Genomic DNA, 23,032 nt, shown 5'->3' with positions numbered 1-23,032 from the left:
AAGAAACAGAAAAGACGCAAGAGGACCTTTCAAAAGATACGCAAGACAAATCACAACCTGAAAAGTCAAAGGAAGAGGAGGACAGCAAAAGTGAGAGTGCAGACAGCGTCAAAACAGAAAAAGTTGAACAAGCTACGCCTAAAGAAACAGAAAAGACGCAAGAGGACCTTTCAAAAGTGAAGGAAGAAAAATCACAACCTGAAAAGTCAAAGGAAGAGGAGGACAGCAAAAGTGAGAGTGCAGACAGCGTCAAAACAGAAAAAGCTGAACAAGCTACGCCTAAAGAAACAGAAAAGACGCAAGAGGACCTTTCAAAAGATACGCAAGACAAATCACAACCTGAAAAATCAGTGAAACAGGAGGACAGCAAAAGCGATAGCAGTGTAGAAAGTGTCAAAGCAGAAAAAGTTGAACCAGCTTTGCCTAAAGAAACAGAAAAGATGCAAGAGGACCTTTCAAAAGTAAAGGAAGAAAAATCACAACCTGAAAAGTCAAAGGAACAGGAGGACAGCAAAAGTGAGAGTGCAGACAGCGTCAAAACAGAAAAAGTTGAACAAGCTACACCTAAAGAAACAGAAAAGACGCAAGGGGACCTTTCAAAAGTGAAGGAAGAAAAATCACAACCTGAAAAGTCAAAGGAAGAGGAGGACAGCAAAAGTGAGAGTGCAGACAGCGTCAAAACAGAAAAAGCTGAACAAGCTACGCCTAAAGAAACAGAAAAGACGCAAGAGGACCTTTCAAAAGATACGCAAGACAAATCACAACCTGAAAAATCAGTGAAACAGGAGGACAGCAAAAGCGATAGCAGTGTAGAAAGTGTCAAAGCAGAAAAAGTTGAACCAGCTTTGCCTAAAGAAACAGAAAAGATGCAAGAGGACCTTTCAAAAGTAAAGGAAGAAAAATCACAACCTGAACAGTCAAAGGAACAGGAGGACAGCAAAAGTGAGAGTGCAGACAGCGTCAAAACAGAAAAAGTTGAACAAGCTACACCTAAAGAAACAGAAAAGACGCAAGAGGACCTTTCAAAAGATACACAAGACAAATCACAACCTGAAAAGTCAAAGGAAGAGGAGGACAGTAAAAGTGAGAGTGTAGACAGCGTCAAAACAGAAAAAGTTGAACAAGCTACACCTAAAGAAACAGAAAAGACGCAAGAGGACCTTTCAAAAGATACACAAGACAAATCACAACCTGAAAAGTCAAAGGAACAGGAGGACAGTAAAAGTGAGAGTGTAGACAGCGTCAAAACAGAAAAAGTTGAACAAGCTACACCTAAAGAAACAGAAAAGACGCAAGAGGACCTTTCAAAAGATATGCAAGACAAATCACAACCTGAAAAATCAGTGAAACAGGAGGACAGCAAAAGCGATAGCAGTGTAGAAAGTGTCAAAGCAGAAAAAGTTGAACCAGCTTTGCCTAAAGAAACAGAAAAGACGCAAGAGGACCTTTCAAAAGATACACAAGACAAATCACAACCTGAAAAGTCAAAGGAACAGGAGGACAGCAAAAGTGAGAGTGCAGACAGCGTCAAAACAGAAAAAGTTGAACAAGCTACACCTAAAGAAACAGAAAAGACGCAAGAGGACCTTTCAAAAGATACACAAGACAAATCACAACCTGAAAAGTCAAAGGAACAGGAGGACAGTAAAAGTGAGAGTGTAGACAGCGTCAAAACAGAAAAAGTTGAACAAGCTACACCTAAAGAAACAGAAAAGACGCAAGAGGACCTTTCAAAAGATACGCAAGACAAATCACAACCTGAAAAGTCAAAGGAAGAGGAGGACAGCAAAAGTGAGAGTGCAGACAGCATCAAAACAGAAAAAGCTGAACAAGCTACGCCTAAAGAAACAGAAAAGACGCAAGAGGACCTTTCAAAAGATATGCAAGACAAATCACAACCTGAAAAATCAGTGAAACAGGAGGACAGCAAAAGCGATAGCAGTGTAGAAAGTGTCAAAGCAGAAAAAGTTGAACCAGCTTTGCCTAAAGAAACAGAAAAGACGCAAGAGGACCTTTCAAAAGTGAAGGAAGAAAATTCACAACCTGAAAAGTCAAAGGAAGAGGAGGACAGCAAAAGTGAGAGCAGTGTGGAAAGTGTGACAACAAGCGTTGAAGTCGCAGAGAAACAGGTTGATGAAACACCGAGTAATCAAGCCCCCAAAGCCAAGGAAACAAAATCTGATGCAAAGCCAGAGCAAAAAGATACTAAAGAAAGCAAAGTGAAAACACCTGAAAAAGCCAAAGAGGAGGATAGTGTGGTGACAAAAGGCAGTGGAACCAGCAAAGATGTTAAAAGTGAAGAAACTGTACCAAAAGACAAAGAATCAGACAGCGGTGAACATGAAGTGAAGCCTGCAAAATCTGAGACGTCGACCAAAACAGAAGCTAAACCTCTGGAGAAGACAGAGCAGGTCAAAGAGATCAGCAAGAAGGACAGCGTGGACACCAAAGGTCCAGAAGAAACAACTAAACCCTCTAATGTAGTGTAGAATAACAGCAGAACATATTGGTCAAAAAAATAAAACCCCTTGCCTTGAGAAATGAGAATCAGAAAAAATGTTTCAATAAGCAACCTTGATGAATGTCATATAATGTAATTACTCACAGCCGCGTGACAGATGATCTCAGTTGAGCATGAATTATAGAAATTGCTTTCTGGAAGTCTGACATTTCTGATGCAGATGCATGCGTACACTGTGATCTATGTGTACATAATGAATGTGTGAATCATGAGGAATGTATAAGACTTTATTTTGCTATATCTGATTGGCCAAATGTATGTTTCAAAATAGTGCTATATATTAACTTAATAAATATTCCAGCATATCAGTGTTTCATGGTGTATTAATTCAACAGCTTTACCTACAGAGGACCACGGAGTTGTGTAAACTGTTTAATGTGGTGTCTGATGCAACACTTATCCTTGGTTCCAACACTTGCCAACCAGCACTTACATACTCTTGAATATTCTCTTTTGTCAACATAGCAGCTACTCATCTATAAAGGATCATAAGGCATTTAATTATCGTATGCGCTTCCTCTCTTAAAACTTACCCAGAAAAACCCTATAAGACTGCTTAATATTTTAAGATGTCTCTACTTTGTTGAGGCAAGGTTAAGTATATCATCTTTATTTGAAGGGATACAAAATTACATTCAGATACCAAAGCCTGTCTCTGTGCCGGATACTGGGAGTTTGACTTTAGGGCTATAGAGCAGTGGCTCTCTAGTGGTTTTGCTAGCAGGAGTCCCATGTATACACCATGTAAAAGTTTGAGCTCAGCCATTTTTTTTTTTTTTCTCGGAAGAAATTAATGCTTTTATTCAGTAAGGGTGTGTTAAAATGATCAAAAGTGAGTAAAGACATTTGTAATATTACAAAAGATTTACATTTCAAATAAATGCTGTTCTTTTGAACTTTCTATTCATCAAAGAATCCTGAAAAAATGTTCTAGTTGTCTCAAAAATACAGCACAACTGTTTTCAACATTGATAAGAAATGTTATAATCTTAAGCACCAAATCAGCATATTAGAATGATTTCTAAAGGATCATGTGATCCATGTGACTGAAGACTGGAGTAACGATGCTGAAAATTCAGCTTTACCATCACAGGAATAAAATTTAATTTAAAAAATATATATATCAAAACAGAAAACGGGATTTTTAAACTGTAATAATATTCCACTTATATATATATATAAAATCAGCATAGAGGACAAAAACATAAAATAAAAGCCCTAAAATGCCCTAAGACAATACCTTTTTTATATATATTAAAGCAAACATTCTACAAAATAATAAATTAATATTACCATGAATTGTAAAGACTTATAGGTTAGATAGGTTACATGAAATAAGCAGGAAAACTGGAAAGTTCCTTCGTAACAGTGAACCCACAATAAATGAAGTCTGGGTTGCATAGTAAACAACCCGTCCTTCTTCGCATAATTACATAGGAATATAAAACAGCTGACATTTCACTTTTAATGACTACAAACATCCATTTTAATCAAATTATGTACCCTTTTAAACTTCAATAGGTCAATTCAAATGGGTGGAGAATATCAGATGTGAAAACTTAAAGACCACTTAGGATTGAAACAATCATTAAAAACAAAACAAGCAGTGGTACCATGTTTTGTTTTTTAAACCAAAGTAACATTAATTTCTGCCCAAATACTGAAGAATTTGACTGAACATAAAATCAATACAAGAGGCTTTTATTCTACCATTTAAAAGTGAATAACCCTGTTAATTAGACTTCCAATAGGGTTGTGGACACTTGCCACCTTTTTTCCCCCTACTGCACGTCCACAATCCTGTCGGAACAGACCGGCAGGCCCATTTTTGGTTTGCTAACACATTTCTGAGCTCGAGTTTATGTATGAAAACTCATCTGCTTTGTAATCAATAAGACCTGTATCATAGATTTGTTTAAATAGTTTATTGAAAAGTTCAAACATACACATAAGGACCTCTGAGGTATTGTGAAAGCATGGCCTCAGGGAATCAGGATCATAATGCAACACCGGGAGCAAAAAGTACTGAACTCAAACCACCTGTTCCACCTTCACGGTGAACTACGGATAGTCGTCTCTGTGCTGCAAATGAAAACAAAAGGCCAGCCATGCCAGCTAGGAGCACCAGCGTTCATCTCCCTATTAGGCTACCCAAAAACTGCTAAGTTCAAGGGCAGACTTCATGTATAATGATTACTCTGGATGGCTGCTGAAGGAAAAGTAAACTGCTTAAGCTCGTCCTTGCGTGCATGGAAAGAAGAAAACGGTTTAACAGTATTTAAATAATAGCAGGTATAACCTTTAATATCGAGTTAAGTAGTTGCTTGAGTCGCATTCAGACGACTAAGGAATATCAGATACAATACAAATGATGAAATCAGAGACAGTTTTGTCACAAACCCACCACCGTCTAACTGAGAAATGAACACAACAGGAAGCCACAGATGCCCTCAGTTCCAGAGAGTTTAATTACTGCGGCAGTGCTGGAGACAGATGAAAAACTTAATTTGTAGCTGAATGTCTGTAAGAGAACAACTACAAACAAATACAAAGGGCATTTGGACCAGGAGGGGATAAAAAGAAACACCATGACATTTGATGAGCTTTTGCACACATCCCATCCCGAATCCCCCTGCTGGTTGCTGATGGAGTTAGATTTAAGGCCAGATTTCTCTGATATTCCCTTGTCCCTGATGTTAAGCAGGAGCAGGTTTAGGCCTCCAGCTCCAGGCCCAAGCCCAGCTTGTGGCCACCGGAATTGATGCTCTTTCCATCAACCATGGCCGACAGAGTCAACTTGATACCTGAAAAACCACCACAGATTTAATCACTGGACCTTTTACACAGCATCTTTACCACATAAATGCAGAAGTCTACATCAAAACAGTATTATTAAAATCTGACGTTTCATGTTTCAAGTATTATTATCAGTCTCCAAAGTCAATCATATTTTGTGGGTGGACAGATACCAACTATAAACTTTTGTGAGATACAAAATAAAGGATTATATATATATATATATATATATATATATATATATATATATATATATATATATATATATATATATATATATATATATATATATATATATATATATATATATATATAAAAAATTAATATGCATATATAATAAGAGGAAACGCAAGACTGTACCTGGTCTCAGAGTCTGAGTATAACCAACACCAACAAGGCTGGTGTTATTCACTTTAGCCTGTTGAAATGAGAGAACAATTACTCATTTCTGAAAACAGTGTGCACATGCAAAGCCAAATGTAACATTCAAATCACAAACATGTTCATGAGGAGCCTGAGTTCCAGCCTCTTAAACAAAAGCTGTACTTTTATTAGCAGTGGGAATCTTCAAGCGCCTCATAAACGGGCACAAATCTATGGCAGTGGGTCGATGCCAAATTCTGTGTGAAGAATCGATATAAAAGCTGTACTAAAATATGTCTGTTCTGCCAATGGAAATCAGAGGTTGTGGCGGCTCTGGGGATTTCTTTTTTTGCATCACAGCAGCATTAAGCTTTGTCACTATCAATCAACATCTTTGAATGGGAATGAGAACTACTGATCAACAAATTTAGAGTGCAACACATCATGTCCTCTAACTGTAATTCCTGTGTATATACACCCATTTCCTTTAAATATAGAGGAAATTATGCAAAACACTGCTTAGTTTTGTAAGATGCTGTAAAATAATGCTTACTCAAGCCTTTTTGGCCTTAGCTCTTAAATTTATCCTGAGGTTCCCGTATACATTTATTTGCAGTGTAAAGGCACATTTTCATGGCATAAAGGACAGTGCAGATTAATAATAATGCATTAATAATTATGAATAAGAAGAGTCATTTGAGACCATCAGAACGCATTAGTGAATCAATATTCACTACACCCTTTTCTATTTATGGAGAAAAGTACATTTAGAAATGACGTTTAGATGCAGAAACAGGTGTCCCAACTTGTGATTTCTGTAAAAGCAATGCAAGTTTACTCACACTGATGGAGGCGTCTTTGTCCAGCTGATACTTGGCAGCAATGCCGAAGCGCGTGCTGTTGTTTCCTGCTGTCCAGGCCAGATTCACCGCTGTCTCCAGTTTATCACTCACTTTCTGGTAGATGGAGCCACCAAACTCTGAGCCATCATTACTGGAGGGACAGAAAAAAATTAATGAATCATTAAGACAAGGTTAAAAAATACTGTCCTTAAAAAGGTACACTATGTAACTTTTTTTCCCCTTCAAAATTAACAATCTAATTGAGTCATCATCAAACCTTAAAAAATATGTTTTGTCTTAGCCTGATTCACTATAGTAAGCCTATCATTTATATTTTAAACCTGTCGGGATGCAATTTCGTCTGAAATTGCATACAAATGTCACTCGCCAGTGTGTCTCTTGTCATATCTGTAAATACAGAAAAGTTGCTCTGGCTTCTTTGATGTGTGTATGGTGTGGGAATGGCATAGGTTAGTTGTTTCAATGAGTGAGAAAGGTTGACATGGAACAGCTAAAATCTCAAAACTTTGGGGAAATCACCCATTTTTACAAAAATGCCAAACAGAGGAGAGTCTGCTGGAAAAAGAGAACACGACAGAGTTCGTAATAAAACAAGAATCAACATTGGCTTGGCTTTTCAGAGATTATGAGAACGGTGGAATTTGAAATGATATAAAAGTGAAGAGGAGATGGCGTTTTTATTACTCAATCGGCGAGTAAGGTATTTTATTTAACAAATAAATTGCCATATGTAGCTCTCTAACAGAGTTCATTGTTAAGCATTATCTTTTATGAAGGGTCATTTCATTATGGTTGTTGTAGCTCTGTACTGGCATTTATTTTCAAGGAAGTTCAGTGTCTATTAATTGGTAAAGCTAAAATAACTTCGTCAGGTAGTCAGCTGCATACAGTTGTTTAACCACAAATTTCAATAAATAAATACTTTTATAAATGCACATCAACCCAGGATACTTCTACAAAGGGCTTTTCTTGTAATTTGAGATTGAACTCACAAAGAGTAATTTCTAGACATGAAATATTTCAGAGACGAGAACAAACAAAAAATATGTATATTGACTTTAACATTACTTTTTACAATATTTTATATTTTTACATGAATAAATGAATAATAATAAATGAATGTCCAGGTTGTCAATGGCCTGGAATATTTATAGAAAATCAATGTTTCACTCCAGGGAAAACGTATAGTAAAATTCTTGACGTCAAAGCCAGCTGTACATAATTTCTCATTATATCAACACTTCCCTCCACTAAAATAAACCAGGTCCCAGTCACATGCACTTAGAATGATGTAGTGACGCTTCAGGACTTACACATTAGTGTGCAGCTGGAAGTCTCCCGTTTTATAACCTACAGCAAAGTTGTTCTGGGTCATCTTGGACTTGGCAGTGTCGAAGGACATCTGGTAACCAGCGAGCCATCCCTCATAGCCCACCACTGCAGCGCCGTGAATGGTTGGGCCGGCAAAGTCGAAGTCAACATCACAACCCAGGTTGACGTACTCACGCTTGTATGCAGTCTTGACTTTTCCACTCTTTTTTCTGTTCATGAAGGAAAATAACAATTTAGCATCCTATCTGGAGGAATTACATTTGTTTATAAGATGTTTTTTAAACATATGGATTAATTGTCTTTTGACTAGCAATAAACCAAAATTCTGATGTGCAGAAATATAAACTGTTTACATTGTTAATTCTTTCCCATCAAACAAGTGATACATTTGTTTAACAAATGACTCTGAAATAATCACGTAGTTCTCTCGGAAAGCACTTGGATAATCAAACCACACTTAAAATATCAATTTCATTGCTTTAGATACCATACCAAACTTTTGTGAATATTTAGATACCATACCAACGCTTTTGTGAATATTTAGTTTGAAAAGTGTGCTTACTCACTTTCTCTTAAAAAAAAATAAATGCCACATGGTGTGATACTTTATTATTCATACATTTTTCGGTGTTCAAATATTGTTTGGGACCACTGCATCATAAATCATCTATTTAGGCCTAAAATGTAAAATAATTAGCTTTCATCATGATCCAATACATAACTGATTTCAAGACACAATCCAAAGGACAGATGCAGATACCATAGTGAAGGACAAAGTCAAGTCTTGGTCATATTATTTCATTCACTGCACCATTTATAAACAACTTAAAGCTCAAGTCACAGCTTATAATAAGGCTAGCAAAAAAGTCAATTTTGCATTGTCTGCACGATAAAACAGAGCATACAGCAGTGCAGTGAAATACACTACCATTCAAAATTTAGGATTTTTTTTTTTTTTTTTTTGGAAAGAAATGAACACTTTTATTCAAGGACGCATTAAATTGATCAAATGTGACAGTAAATACATTTATAATGTTACAAAAATTGCTACTTCAAAAAAATTCTGTTCTTTTGAACTTTCTATTCAAAGAATCCTGAAAATAAATAAATAAATAAATCACGGTATCCACAAAAATATTTAACGCAGTAGTAAGTGATTTCTGACAAACTGCTGATATTTGAAATCAACCTTTCATTGCTCCACACGCAAAAGGAACAAGCACACAATGCAAGGGTGGCTGTCTGTATCATAGCTAAAACAAAGCAAAATGATACTTCACGATAAAGTGAAGAAGAGGAACGGCACACAAGGAACATACATACAACAAGCAAGAGTTGGTTGTTCGTCGCCAGCAGCACACCAGCTCCAGCTAAGCATTGACGCTCAAAACTGTCCTGATACTATATCTAACATTACAACAGCAGCATATCTTGGTTCTGTGAAACATAGCAAAACCAAAGATACTCTCTCCAGCGCTGGAAAGCTGTTCTAATATTAATGCGGGTCCTGAAGTTCTTGCCTGATCAAAACCCTTCTTTTTCCAGTAATTTTTCCTCTGATCTTTTCTCTTTTGTAATGTCTCTCAGCCATCTCTCTTTCTACAGTCTTTTTTCAAATCTCTCTCCTCCACCATCATGGGTGTTTATGCCCCCTACTGCTGATTGGCTACAAGTGTGTTGTGGTGCTCAGTCCGAATATTTCTCAGAAATCGCTTTAAGCAGCACAACCTTTTTTACAAATTAATAAGAAATGTGTCTTGATCACCAAGTCAGCATATTAGAATGATGTCCAAATCATTTCTGGCTTTGACATCATCGAAATAAATTATTTTAAAAATATATTCAAATAGAAAACAGTTATTTTAAACTGCAAGGATATTTCTCACACACGTGTGTATATATATCCTAAACTCTTGAACAATGTAATCAACAGATCTTGCTCATAGACACACACTGCTCTTCACTCCTCTGCTACACGATCCAAAGCCCGTCGTGAGCTACATGAGCCTATACATCAGTAAAGGCCATGTCAGCGTGACTGTCATCTGAGATCAGACCCCAACGACACCAGACAGGTGCCACTCTCCTGACCGATTTACAGTTCTCAGAACACGAGGACTGTGTTGTACAGCTTGTGTGAAAGTAACCTTGAGATATGCATCAATGCACAACAAAACACAACTAACTTGTCACATGGCGACACTTGAATTGCTCAGTACAGTATTGAGTTACAGTCCCCCATGAGAGACATTGCGTCTCCCCTGACTCAACTACACATGTGCACAGAGAAATTCAAAAGCTTTTCTGTTAGAGCCAGTGGAGAAAAGGAATAATTTACCCTGTGTTTGGTGAGAAGGTTGTGTCAAAGGTCAGCTTCAATCCCTTTGCAATCTGGAAAGAAAAAAAAAAAAGTGACAAAATTACAAAATTATTCTTCATGCTAAAACAACTGCACCATGATCGGTCACCATTCAATGATTGAAACCACATTCAGACCTGGTCTTCAATGGTGATCTCTGTGCCCAGGGTGTTGTCAGTATTCCACTTCTCTGTGAAGGTCAAACCATACTCAGATCTCTTGTATTTGGTTTCCAGGCTGCCCACCACTTTGCTGGTATCAGTGTTGGAGGAACCAGAGGTCTTAAATTCCTAAAGAGACAGGAAAGAGAAATATTTCAGATAATATTCAAGGAGAAGGCATTTTGTTTTATTAAATAATTCATAGTGGATTTGCAAATGTGTTAAGTGCCAACATAAGGAATAGGCTACGTGTATATGGAACTAACTAATGTGTTAAACACACAGGAAGTGACATAAGCAGAGGTTACATATTTAATGAAAATAAAAGTCTCACCACTCCACTGGCTGATTTTGTCTTGACATCGAGCTTCACCATACCAAATCCTTTCAGAAAATAAACCAAAGGAAACAATTAGAATAGGAAAAGAAAACTAACAGTAATTCTACATGGAGAAGTGGATCATTAAAGACGTTACCATATCCTTTGTTGAAGATGTCTTTGGCAGACTTGCCAAGATCAGCGTATGTTGGGGGAACGGCCATTTTATCTATTAAAAAAAAGCATGTAGGAATAATTAGCGGGTTAATTAGTAGAACATCATACTAATACAGCTGTCCAGACTACAGCAGAAGCAGACCAGAATCTAAATGGTTACAATTGATCTGAGCCATTCAAAATAAAATTGAGACGTTTCGGGTGGTCTACGTATCTCTAGCATTCCATGGCTAATCATAGTGAGACAGTGTCATGTCAGTTTGATAAATGACCCAGCCTGAATGCAGCGGCTTTACTCAAGCTAATCTGACCTGACAGCAAGACACACCCAAGCTGAGTCACTGAGTTGGGAAGTGACGCACTGATACACTCCACACTAACCTACCAGTGTGAAACATGTCTGCAAGTCAGAATAAGAAGCAATTATGTGAACAGAGGTGAGAGGTGGAGACAGCTAAAAAAAACAGCAAGCTTAGGCTTTAATTTTTGGTTTAAGGACTGCATAAAACAAATGTTCAAATGTTTGTTTTTTTGTTGGCTGTGTATGAGGAACAACATACAGTAGCTGTACAGTGTAAAGGCCGTGTCTAAATCAGGGGTGTCCAATCCTGCTCCTGGAGGGCCACTTTAGCTCCAACCCCAATTAAACACACCTGAACCAGCTAATCAGAGCAGACTTCCTAGACTTCTAGGCAGGTGTGTTGAGGCAAGTTGGAGCTAAACTCTGCAGGACAGTGGCCCTCCAGGAGCAGGTTTAGACGTCTCTGGTCTAAATGGTTGAATATATGCAAAGAGATCAATTCATCATGGAATTCCACTTAATAGACCAATCACGATGCAGTATGAAAACAGACGTAAAAAAAAAAAAAAAAAATGGAATTAAAAAATAAAAGATCAGAACTCAAAATGCTCAATTATGCAGACGTCACATGATTCGATTACATGAATTTTGAACTCTCTTTTCTTTCTTAGAATAAGTCACATTAAAAATCTCCTCAGTCATTGCAATATGATGTGACGTCACATTATAAAAATTAAAGTCAGAAAGAAATATAAGTTGCGATAGTTCTCTTCCCTATTGTGATATATATCAGAGTGAAACGGCTTCTCAAAAAAAGTACAGGATTGCTATTGCTGTGATGTCATGTGAGTGACAGCTTGTCCCGCCCTCATGCCAGTAAACACGTCATCAGAGAAGAGAAGAGATGTCACTGCAAGAGGGAGGGGAAGTTATTTTAAAGATGATGAGGTTACATGAATTTAAAAAAAATAATGATGTATATGGATAAATCATTTAAAATAATAATACAATATTGCATAAAAATTAAAAATAAGAATTGATCATTTTGAATTCATGGCATCTATTTCCCCTGATTGACCAATCTGGTCTTATCCAGTCTCTCAGGCTGGCCAAACTGAAAAGTGCCCAAACCCCCTTTAACACTAGCCAACAAATCTATCAGAAAATGGAAAATATACAACCAAAATGTTGGAGTAATATTGGAATGCAATATTGTTTTGCCCTTCAAGTAGTGTAAATAATGCTGAGACAACCAGTATTAGGATTTGGAAATACAATAAAATTACATTTCCAAATAGAGCACATCATTTACTCATATTATAATGAATCACTGTGACCTTTATCATACAGGTCATTAAGTAGGAATGGCTAGTCCTGTAGACGTGACAGGGGTTTTCTATGTCTTTCTCTTCAGGAAGTAGTGAATTACAGTTGCTCATGAACCACTGAAACAATCCCATAATAGTCTAACGTTATAACGTAAAGCCAAAAAAAAAAAAAAAAAAAAATAGGATCAGGAATCTTATCGATTAATAATAAATTCAGCTGGGGTTTGAGAACTGCTTTATTATAAAGGGCAAAGTAAGGGCAAGGTTAATTGTGGATCTCCTTCCCCATTTTTACTAGCCGCAGGAAACCAGCATGGGTGCTGGTGCTCATGCCCTACACTTAAAACGAAATAAGACAAATGTACAGCACGAGCTATGGTTAAATCTAAAGCAGAACAGAAATAAAAACACCAAAAAATCTCTGTTTGACACCGGTCATGCGGCTCTAGTACTGCGAGGCTGCTGCACTCATGGCAGTCTGCGGAAGCCCGCCGCGGATCCCGCGAGCTGTCTATTAAAGCTACACTATATATTAGGCTGTAAAGCTGCTGACTCGTGTTCATGTCACGCTATGGCTGATCTCAGGCTCTGGGCTGCTGCTGTCTCTCTCTGGCTGTGACATTAGAACAGGCCGAGAGTCTGAGTGATTCAGCTAACGCGAGCTAATGCGCTAGCACTAAGTAGAAAGCATGCGAATTAACGACTCCAAAGCTGAAATGACCGTTACATATGATTCCTGCTTCTCTCGCTGACTTACCTGTCAAAAAGAGTGGAGTGAGGTTATTCAAGTACGCCTGCTGAAGTTAATCCCAGCGCTGAACCAATGTGGAGGGTCTGGCCAGTTGGAGGGCGAACTGAAGGAGACTGTAATGTTACACACCCGTGCCGACAGCCTCCTGCTCAAGGACCCCAGGCTGCCCCGTCGGTGCCTGACGGTAAATGCCAAAAAAGAGATGTCGCCTTGCTTGTTTTTGATGACATATAAGGGAAACTATATTATTAATATTTTGAATTAGATTTATTTCATGTCAGTTTTATTAACTGTAGTTCTTCAACTTAAACTTATTTCAGTTAGTTCAGACATTTTGTTCGATTTAAAATGTAATACAAAATCTTTTTTTTTTTTTTTTTTTTTTTTTTAATAAAATCTAATGTTTATATTTTGTGAAAGAATTTTTTTTAATAGTTTTAGTAACAACAACACGGTTTCTGGCTTTTCGTTTCAACGAAGGTTAAAAAAAAAAAAGAATGCGTGCTTCATTTAAATGGAAATGATTGCTGATCTACATGGAGTTACAATTCTGATTCTGATTATGCTATTTAGCATAACATATAAGCTATTTATTTAAAATAGAGAACATATTGCCGTTTAGTGAAAATCATGGTGGTGGCTAGAAGGGATACAGCAAGTCTCACGATAAAAGAATAATAAATTAATTTGCTACTTATCAGATTATTTTTTATTAACGTCTACACCTGTATTACATAATAAATACAATGCGTTACATAATAAATACAATGGCGCAATATTTATGTGCGCATGCGCAGTGGCCGTTGCTGTTTCCCTTCTAGTCTTTACGACACACGTGGATAGGTTGTTTGCACATGACGTCATTGCTGTGGCGCGAAATGTAGCTGGAGGGCAGGAAGTAACTTCGCTACAAGTAACTCAAAATGCCCATGATTTGCGTCGTTAATGGATGCACAAATCGGTCAAACCGAGAGACCACGAAGAGCTTTTATCGTGTACCAAAAGTTGTTGCTCACAGGGGGGAACAATGGAAGAAACTGACTGAAAAACGTAGGAAAAAGTGGCTTGAAAACCTGTATCTGCGGTCGAGTGGAGCGGAGTCGGCTAATGCTCGTGTGTGCAGCGATCACTTTGTCAAAGGTAAGTTAACTTACATATGCTATGTTTATATAAAGTTAGTTTTTCCGTACTTTGTAAAGTTAAAGTTTCTTTGTTTGAGTTTTTACCCCTGTATCTGAACAGAAATATGAAACATTAGCAAAGTTAACTACCAAGTCATGGCAGGAGGCAGACTTATTGCTGCGGTGTTGTTCTCTTTAGGCTGCCCTAGCGCACTAAATGAGGTTGAGTCTGTAGACTGGGTTCCTACAGTTAAGCTCGGTCATCAGAAACGTAAGCCCAAGTCAAAAGCATCGCGTAAACGAACGGAGAGGATTAAGGTGAAGGAAGAAGCTGCAGAGGTCTTACTGGATCTCCATGAGTCCCCTGAGAACCCAGAGCAAAAGATCAAGTTAGAGATGTTACATTATCAACAAGGTAAAGTAATTATATTAGGTGTTGCCTGTATTTGTATAAGGCGCACAGGATTCTTACAACAAATAATACATGTAAACTTTGAATTAGGCTTACATAACAGATAATATCATTCTCTATGAACTCGGCTGGGTGTGTAAAATGAGTCTGCAAATAAATTGTACCAGATAACTTGAAACTTTGTACTAAGAATTAGAAATGGACAACAATTGACATCATTATTAACATGGAGAGTAATTTGAATAACTAACCCCTCTCCCTACTGCTCTATATTGTGTGCAGATGCAGAATGCCAGACAGACCTAACCATGGATGACATTAAGAGGATGGAAGATGTCTGCAAGCAAACACGGTCTTTTCAGAAGAATGAAGACTTGACAAAGCTTCACACTGGACTCCCTAAATTTTTTGTTTTAGTGCCGGTTTTTAATGCAGCCGTGTGAGCTTTGTATCACTTGTGGCCATTTGTCTGTGCTTTCCGAATTTTAACAGTTAATTTCAGTTTTGATGAGATTAAACCTTCCTCTGAAAGTTTTGGCTTTCAGGTTCAGTGTCTCTTCCAGAATTTGGCCATGAGAGATGTGTACTTCAAGCCACAATGCTAATGGCATTCAGGCACGCATTTGAATGTAGAGTTGCTGTGATCGTAGACTGTTTTGAGGTTTTACTGAAACTTCTAATTTGCTATCTAGAGCACAAACATAAGCTTCACCACACTGTTACGTTTCAGATCATTAGTAATATGACTACTTAGCTTATTTCTAAAAAAAAAATCTGTTGATTATTATTTCAGAATGGTATTAAAAATGAATTGACAATTGTCATGAAATGGACAAACTTGGGATGTTAATGATATATAAAATTTCAGTATACTACATTATAATCGCATAACAGTACATTGTGTTAGTGAATTTTGTATGTGACCCAAGGGCTAAATTCAATAAAAAGTTACTGTGGAGTCATGCAAAGTTTCCCAAGTACAAATAAATACCAAATTAGCTCTAATCAGTTTAGAAGAAGAACGATTGATCTAGCCTTTCACAATTTAAATTAGTGTGAACACAAGAAGATATTCAAGAGCAATGCTCTGCCATGCACCGCAGTAGCTTTGTTTGAATTTTGCTTCAAGCTTTATTAAATTGAATCCAGTTTACAAAGTGCACAGTTTTAGTTCTTATAAGTAACCACTAATACTTTTTGTTGTATACTTTAATCTTCCCTTTTTTTTTTATTAAATTTCCTTAATAAACATCTGATTGCCAAAAAAAGGTACATTTTATGTTATTCAGTGTTTTTCTTTTGCAAAATATGACTGAATCATTGCCTGAGCTGATATGAGGTAGCGTTCTTTAGTTATATTACATGTCAATATGTTATTTTGTAAATTGCTCTCCCAAAACTTCTGGAAAAATATGTTTCCAAAGAGTTTGAATGTCTTTTTACTTTTAACGGAGTTGGATTGTAGCGCCTGATAACTCACAAGCAATGCACACACTGGCCTCTTGGGGCTGCTAAAACATCTCTAAGGTTGTTCATGTTAAAAAAAAATTGTTGCACACGATTTTGCTACATCTAGTTATTAATAATCTCACACTTTTTTAAGGGGTTCAAGATTTGAAGGTGAATTATCATTTTGCCACGGTAGGTTTTTTTGTGAAGGGTATTAAATCTCCCTTCATTATATTTATATGATTTACTACTTTGTTTTTGTGCATTTGTGTGATTCCAGAGGTCATTATCATAAAGTAAATGACCATTAATGTAGGCAAAATCATTTAACTGATTTTTCACATTTAATAATTTTAACCTTCTACTTCATGTAAACGATGCATATTACGTTCACAAAAGATACAAGTAGTCAATGAAATGAAATTTCAACATTATTTATGATAATATCAGTAGCCTATTGTTGAATTAGGCTATATGAACACAGATACACATTAGGCATTATGTCAGTTTAACCTTCAGTAATAAAATCAGTTGTAGGCTACCTATACAAATTTTTAAGTGGTTCTTTGAAAATCATCTTCAAAGTTGATAACATCAGTGGATTTGATCCAGGCTGTGCCCTTTTGAGCTGATAATACATTTCTTAAAATGTTAACATGTTTGTATGTTCAGTTCTACAAAACACTGCACATTAAAGATTAGAAGTCCATGTGAATTTATTATAGACAAAAATTAAAAATAATAAAAAAGGGCCTTACAAAATTCTAAACTGCAAATGATAATTTCGCACCAATTTAAACTGACCTATGATGACATGCAATTCCTGTAAATCGAAGTATTTAACATAAGTCCACACAATAGAGGGAGTGATTTCCTTTGGAATTTAGTTGTCCCTTTTGACACCAACCAAACCATATGATTCAACATGGACTGTAAAAACCACATTATATTTGAAGATACATTTACTAATGTAGAAGTAGCAGACTGGACAAAAAACATGATTCATTAAAGCATTGAACATCCTGTTCATACCAGTCATTTGCCTTAAGTGCTGATACAGCACTGTTGTTTGATGTTGGCAGACTCATTTTGAATTGCAGATGATTCTGAGGACAGAAGAAAGGACATCCCTGCTATGACCTTGAGAGCTGCCATTTGTGCTGTGTTCTCTGGAGCTGAGGTCAGAAGTACATCACATGACAGCATGAGCTTCTGAGGAAGGTGTCCTCCACATTTTTATTTGATTTTTTTTATCTACATGAAGATAGGTAAAAAAAAAAAAAAAAAATGTTAATGGTGTACCTTCGTTAGACTCTAATCGGTTTATTGCCTTTATATCTTGAAACACGTTAATGTTCAATCAAATGTTCTTTACAGCCTCTGTGCTGATAATATATTTTTAGTGGTTATACCCATTTTGGCCAGTTCGTTCTCAGGAAAGAGATCTTAAAGTCATCCTGAATTCAAAATGGACAATTCTTGGTTTGTTCTTGTTTTTTTTAACGGAATATTGCAGTATTTATTATAAATATGTCCATGCATATATATACATATATATATTTTATTCCTGTGCCCTCGTAATCTTGAATCAAAATAAGTTCCCCTCCTTCTTGCAATGACATCTGTTCTCTGATGACGTGTCTCGGCACGAGGGCGGGACAATCTGTCACTCACATGACATCACAGAAATAGCAAACCACAACCATCCAATCAATTCCCAATGGACACAATCAAGTCCCACCCTACATTTTTTCTTGTTCAAGAAGCAATTTCACTCAGATATACGTCACAATAAGGAAGAAAAGACTATCACAACTTCCGTTTCATGCCAACTTCAATCTCTAGAGACTCAAAAAGAAAATTAGGGCTAAATTTATGGTCAATTTATGTTTGAATTGCATATAAAACAAGATTTCACACAAGATTTACACACATTTTAAGCACTTTGAATAAATGCATTCTGAAAATATAATTATTTAATATAACCAAAAAGATGTAGATAGTTAATAAAGTATGCCATTTTTTGAGTAAAGAAATTTAATTTATGTTTAACTGACAAATATGCATCACATAAATAGTTTGTTTAAAATGTGTAATACGAAGTGGATGGAAATTTTATATGCAATTCAGATTTAGGCCTAAATTTTTTGGGGGGTGTATAATAATGATATCAGAGTCCAGATGCTTTTAGATCAGTGCTGGAGAGGTTAGATGTAAGGTCAGTTTTCAGTGGCCATTTTATGATTTTTTTTATTCTCTTCTTGTGCTTTTGAAAATGTTGAGGGACCATTTGAAAGTTTTATGGTATAAGGCACATTATGTTCATGAAGATTTCACACCAAATTTTATTTGAATAGTTCATTGTGTGTGTTTTAAATGTACTGTTTTCTGTTTCCTGCCAAAGGGGAGCTAAAGACAAAGACATGGAGCTAATGGGATTATATATGGAAGCCGCTTGACCCATATGACCTAATGACCCTTGGGCTTATATCCAGTCGACCAGTTTCCATCTTCTCTCTCATATGGCTCATGCACAGTGAATGAGGATTTAACGCTTCATGTTTGTCCGATTTCTTAAATGGCTGGTTTAAAAAAAAGGACATTTAGCATAAGTCACTTTATTTTATGACTCAACCCCCTGGAAGGATTAGGTAAGAGCTTGAGATCTCACAGAGAAAACAAAACTCACGAGTCAGTTACAAATAAACTGTGTAGTTCGACACTGGCTAGTTTAAGATTTCTTTTATTGCTCCACTCAGTCTCCCTTAAAAACACAGCACAAATGTAGTCACTCATATCTCAGCGAAGAAACTAAAATCATCCGGATAAAGGTGGTAATACTGAGGAGAAAAAAGAGAAACATACATAAAATACAAAACTATACATGTAAATTACAGCCTTTTCAGTTTCACAAAACCAGTATTTATCCACTGAGAAAGCCACAATGTGAAATGCTTGATCAAATCCACTGATGTTATCTATTTGACACAGTGTTTATAAAAGGCCTTGACAACACATATAAATGACCAACTGAGAATTTCACTGAATTTTCCTATGGGAAATAATCTTCGACATATCCAGGCAGTTTTCAGATCTTTAATCACCGTTATTACAGTAATTTAAAAAAACAAAAAAACATTTTATACAACACAAGGCTGGTGAAAACTTCTACATTTCCTTTATTTGGTTGTTTTTTTAATCCTCAAAAATGCTTAGAGAAACTATTTACTACTAGAGAAAAATTACAAGAAATAAGGGAGATGCAAGAAACAGTCATGTTTTTCATGTTCAAGCCAATTCAGTAGTAATGCACTGCAGTTTGATGCACTGAACACTTCTATGATGAGCCATGAAACAAAAAAAAAAAAGAAAAAAGACTATTACTGCGCTTTAAAACACATCCATCAAAATATGATGCAGTGCAGTGCTAAAAAAAGAGATTCTGGAAAATGTGTATCTGTTAAGGTGTTCATTAACTAGTAAAAGGAGCCAGCTCCCGTTGTTTTACAAATTTGCTGTATCAAATGAAACAAAACTTGGGTTAAAATCTGCCATAAAACTGAGTGAAATGTCAAATATCTCTAGGCTATGGGGATTTAAACCGAGCTGGAAAGGATTCATACGAGGCCTGGCAAACCATAAAAGCAATGCCGAGCCCAACGACAGTGGTTTTATTCCACGTGTTTTCACGTAAAATGAGAGCTGACAGGGTTGCATTATTTCATTGTTGTAGTGCATACATTGTGACGTTATCCAAAGAATATGCTTGGTCGCACGCAGACGGACCCAACTTAAGACGACGAGTTTCAAAAAAAGATAAGGAATACAAAAGCTATGGCATTAGCAAACTGAACATTGAGCATCTTTTATTGGTCGAACGGCACAAAGCCAGTCAGAAGAGGTTAAACATTTTTGAATGTGCATTATCTGTGCAGTAGCTCTAGATGGCAGAAGTATCCTGTACCTTGTGAACATATCAGATCATGAAAAAGTATTCATTCCAATAGAGTTTATAAGAAGCACAGCCCATGTACATGATCATTGCCAACGGGGATGTCAATCAAAATTAAGAATGAAGGCCAAAACTAACATGGCTATTTTCCAACATTTAAAGCCATTGAAACGCTATACAATATTCAGAATAAATACAAACCTGAAATTACACCTATGGGAAATATGCTATGATTGTTTTTAAAACCAAAGAAAACAAGCAGAACGCTTGCTAAATAGTTCAAGTCATCATTGCTGAAACATCATTTCTGTTATTCAAGTTGCGATTTAAAATCAATGCAGGAATGCCAGAAGCGGGCAGATCTTTGATAATCATTTTTCTGAAGAAAAAAAAAAAAAGAGAGAGAAATTAAATCGGAAAACTTGGATTTATTTAACTTGCAAGTTTCCCGCAGGTAAAATTCATAATGAAGGTAAATCTCTTTCACACAAACACACACAAATCATGACTGATTCATGATGCTACAATGAAGTTAATTTCCCCTCAGGGAGAAATTTGAATTCTTTACATTCGCAACATACACTTTAAGGCCTGATTTACTAAAGTCTTTCACTAATGCAGTCAAGTCTTCAGCAAATGCAAAAATCAGCAGCATAGCCAGTGACTAGTCACTGTATGGGATCATTTTTGCACATGCTAAGAACTGTAGCATCGCGCTTTAGTAAATCTAGCCCTTCATAGGATAAATGTTGTAATTAGATGATCCGTATTATTTAGTAATCAGCCGATATAAAATAAAGCCTAGGTCGTGTCAATTTCACAATGACTAACTTCAGAATGTTTCTAAAGAAGTGGAATGATACATAACAGTACATAAATGTTCCCTCATTGCTCCTTCAGATTCCTTTTTTGTTCCATCCGAGGGGTCTGTGGAGATACAAATGCACCTATAAAATGGGAGATGTCGCCCACAAAACTTCAAGTTTGTTTTAATGTCTTATCCACGTAGAAAGGAGCTGAATATATTATTAAAACAGGGGACTTTAGGACAGGGAAATAAAAAGTGCTTATATGCATCGGCTCCATCAGAACCAGCGCAGACACGTCCACACACACACACGGCTCGACGGTGGATTTCAACTCTTGTACGACAGCAGTACAATGGCAGTAGTTGGAATGATCCGAGATCTAGCGCACACCGATTCTTTATGGTTAGCCAACAACTTACAGGGACAGATCGGACAAACGAACAAAGAGAAAATAACATCTAAACAACGAAACAAGCTCAGTCTCAGTCCTCGTGCCCAGCGCCGTGTGGCATCCACGTGTGTCCCGGAGCATGCGACGCCCCAGCCGGTCCTCTAGAAGGGGGGGTGGGGGTAATATGTGGTGCCAAGCCATCACACGTGCAGGATCTCCATACTGTAGTCCTCTGTCTCTGTGTACTGGGAAGAGTTTGTGTCCGACTGCGCCGGCCCGAGCGCCTCTTTATTTTCCAAGTTGGGTTCCAGAAGGGAGGGCTTATCAAAAACGTTCTTTTTACAGGTCTCTGGGCGGTTCTGCACATATATTACTCTGTTGTAGGCGCGTAGTCTCTTCCACAACTGGATGTAGACTTTGCATTGCACGTACATGAACACCAGTCCGCCCGTGAAGCCTATGGCCACCACCACCAGCTTGGTCCAAAAAGGCCATTCCAATATTCCTGTATGATAAACGAAAGGGAGGAAGTAGTTAAAGTCAATCACTGCATGTCACACACATTTCAATGCTTATTTGGCATTGTGACATGAACATCTGTTTATGTTTCAAGGATCAAACATAAGGGTCAATGACAAATAAGAGTGTCTACAATTACAAAGAAGAAAAATTTGGATTCAAAACATGTTCCAAGTTCTCTTTGTATTCATGTTGATTTCATATGATTTTAAAAAGCTTATAATGTTTTAGTGACAAAATTCTATCTATCTATATCATTATCCATCCATCCATCCATCCATCCATCCATCCATCTCCAACTTTATCCATCCATGCATCCATCCATATATCTATATCCATCTAACTATATCCATCCATCAATCAATCAATCCCCATCTATCATCTATATATCTATATCCATCCATCCATATCCATCTATCCATCCTCCTATACATCCATCCATCCAACCATCAATCAACCTATCCATCCCCCAAATCCATCCATCCATCCATCCATCCATCCATCTATATCCAACTATATCCATCCACCTATATATCTATATCATCCATCATCCATATCCATCTATCAACCTATCCATCCCCCAATCCATCCAACCATCCATATATCTATATCCATCTAACTATATCCATCCATCCATCTATATCCATCTACCCATCCCCCAAATCCATCCATCCATCCATCCATCCATCCATCCATCCATCCATCCATCCATCCATCCATATCCATCCATCATCAATCCCCATCTATCATCTATATATCTATATCCATCCATCCATCCATATCCATCTATCCATCCTCCTATACATCCATCCATCCAACCATCAATCAACCTATCCATCCCCCAAATCCATCCATCCATCCATCCATCCATCCATCCATCCATCCATCCATCCATATCCAACTATATCCATCCACCTATATATCTATATCCATCCATCATCCATATTTATCTATCAACCTATCCATCCCCCAATCCATCCAACCATCCATATATCTATATCCATCTAACTATATCCATCCATCCATCTATATCCATCTACCCATCCCCCAAATCCATCCATCCATCCATCCATCATCCATCCATATCCATCTAACTATATCCATCCAT

At 37.0% G+C, this 23,032-nt stretch overlaps 3 protein-coding genes across 7 annotated transcripts in view; 1 reads left to right on the top strand and 2 right to left on the bottom strand.

Annotated features, from left to right (window-relative positions):
- Positions 1 to 4,206: 4,206 nt before the first annotated feature.
- On the bottom strand, positions 4,207 to 13,417 carry vdac2 (voltage-dependent anion channel 2). 2 transcript variants are annotated; one of them, XM_067385871.1, is made up of 10 exons: positions 13,278 to 13,413; positions 12,013 to 12,102; positions 10,872 to 10,943; positions 10,730 to 10,779; positions 10,372 to 10,524; positions 10,214 to 10,266; positions 7,857 to 8,084; positions 6,523 to 6,673; positions 5,678 to 5,735; positions 4,207 to 5,325 (listed from the first exon to the last, which is right to left on the bottom strand). In XM_067385871.1, exons 3-10 carry the CDS (start codon positions 10,936 to 10,938, stop codon positions 5,234 to 5,236), a joined length of 852 nt encoding a protein of 283 aa, XP_067241972.1. In that variant the 5' UTR covers positions 10,939 to 10,943; positions 12,013 to 12,102; positions 13,278 to 13,413; the 3' UTR covers positions 4,207 to 5,233. The 2 variants fall into 2 exon arrangements, with proteins under 2 accessions (XP_067241972.1, XP_067241971.1); XM_067385870.1 differs by lacking the exon at positions 12,013 to 12,102 and having other exon boundaries at positions 13,278 to 13,417.
- On the top strand, positions 13,323 to 16,062 carry LOC137020399 (uncharacterized). Its single transcript, XM_067385872.1, has 4 exons — positions 13,323 to 13,455; positions 14,277 to 14,411; positions 14,592 to 14,807; positions 15,087 to 16,062. Exons 1-4 carry the CDS (start codon positions 13,344 to 13,346, stop codon positions 15,245 to 15,247), a joined length of 624 nt encoding a protein of 207 aa, XP_067241973.1. The 5' UTR covers positions 13,323 to 13,343; the 3' UTR covers positions 15,248 to 16,062.
- A 2,913-nt stretch (positions 16,063 to 18,975) lies between these two features.
- Positions 18,976 to 23,032, bottom strand: part of marchf8 (membrane-associated ring finger (C3HC4) 8) — a 125,421-nt gene continuing 121,364 nt past the window's right edge. For 3 of the 4 annotated variants that reach the window (XM_067385865.1, XM_067385868.1, XM_067385866.1), the window contains exon 7: positions 18,977 to 21,910. In XM_067385865.1, coding sequence (XP_067241966.1) covers positions 21,606 to 21,910 — 305 coding nt within the window. In that variant the 3' untranslated portion in view covers positions 18,977 to 21,605. Of the gene's footprint in view, positions 21,911 to 23,032 lie in introns of all 4 variants that reach the window. The other variant, XM_067385869.1, reaches the window with a different exon arrangement.

Source organism: Chanodichthys erythropterus, chromosome 5 (assembly GCF_024489055.1).
Source record: "Chanodichthys erythropterus isolate Z2021 chromosome 5, ASM2448905v1, whole genome shotgun sequence".
Classification (NCBI taxonomy): Eukaryota; Metazoa; Chordata; class Actinopteri; order Cypriniformes; family Xenocyprididae; genus Chanodichthys; species Chanodichthys erythropterus.
Note: the sequence above shows the minus strand (reverse complement) of the source record. Positions and strands in the feature narration are given on the sequence as shown.

Excerpts from the sequence above, each read along its gene's own strand:
- vdac2 (XM_067385870.1), bottom strand. The coding sequence starts at position 10,938 with ATGGCCGTTCCCCCAACATACGCTGATCTTGGCAAGTCTGCCAAAGAC. Across the intron at positions 6,674-7,856 it reads TTCCAGCTGCACACTAATGT|TAATGATGGCTCAGAGTTTG; the intron begins GTAAGTCCTGAA and ends CTGTCCCTCCAG. Across the intron at positions 5,326-5,677 it reads TACTCAGACTCTGAGACCAG|GTATCAAGTTGACTCTGTCG; the intron begins GTACAGTCTTGC and ends GTGGTTTTTCAG.
- LOC137020399 (XM_067385872.1), top strand. The coding sequence starts at position 13,344 with ATGTGGAGGGTCTGGCCAGTTGGAGGGCGAACTGAAGGAGACTGTAAT. Across the intron at positions 13,456-14,276 it reads TGCCCCGTCGGTGCCTGACG|TTGTTGCTCACAGGGGGGAA; the intron begins GTAAATGCCAAA and ends GTGTACCAAAAG. Across the intron at positions 14,808-15,086 it reads GATGTTACATTATCAACAAG|ATGCAGAATGCCAGACAGAC; the intron begins GTAAAGTAATTA and ends TATTGTGTGCAG.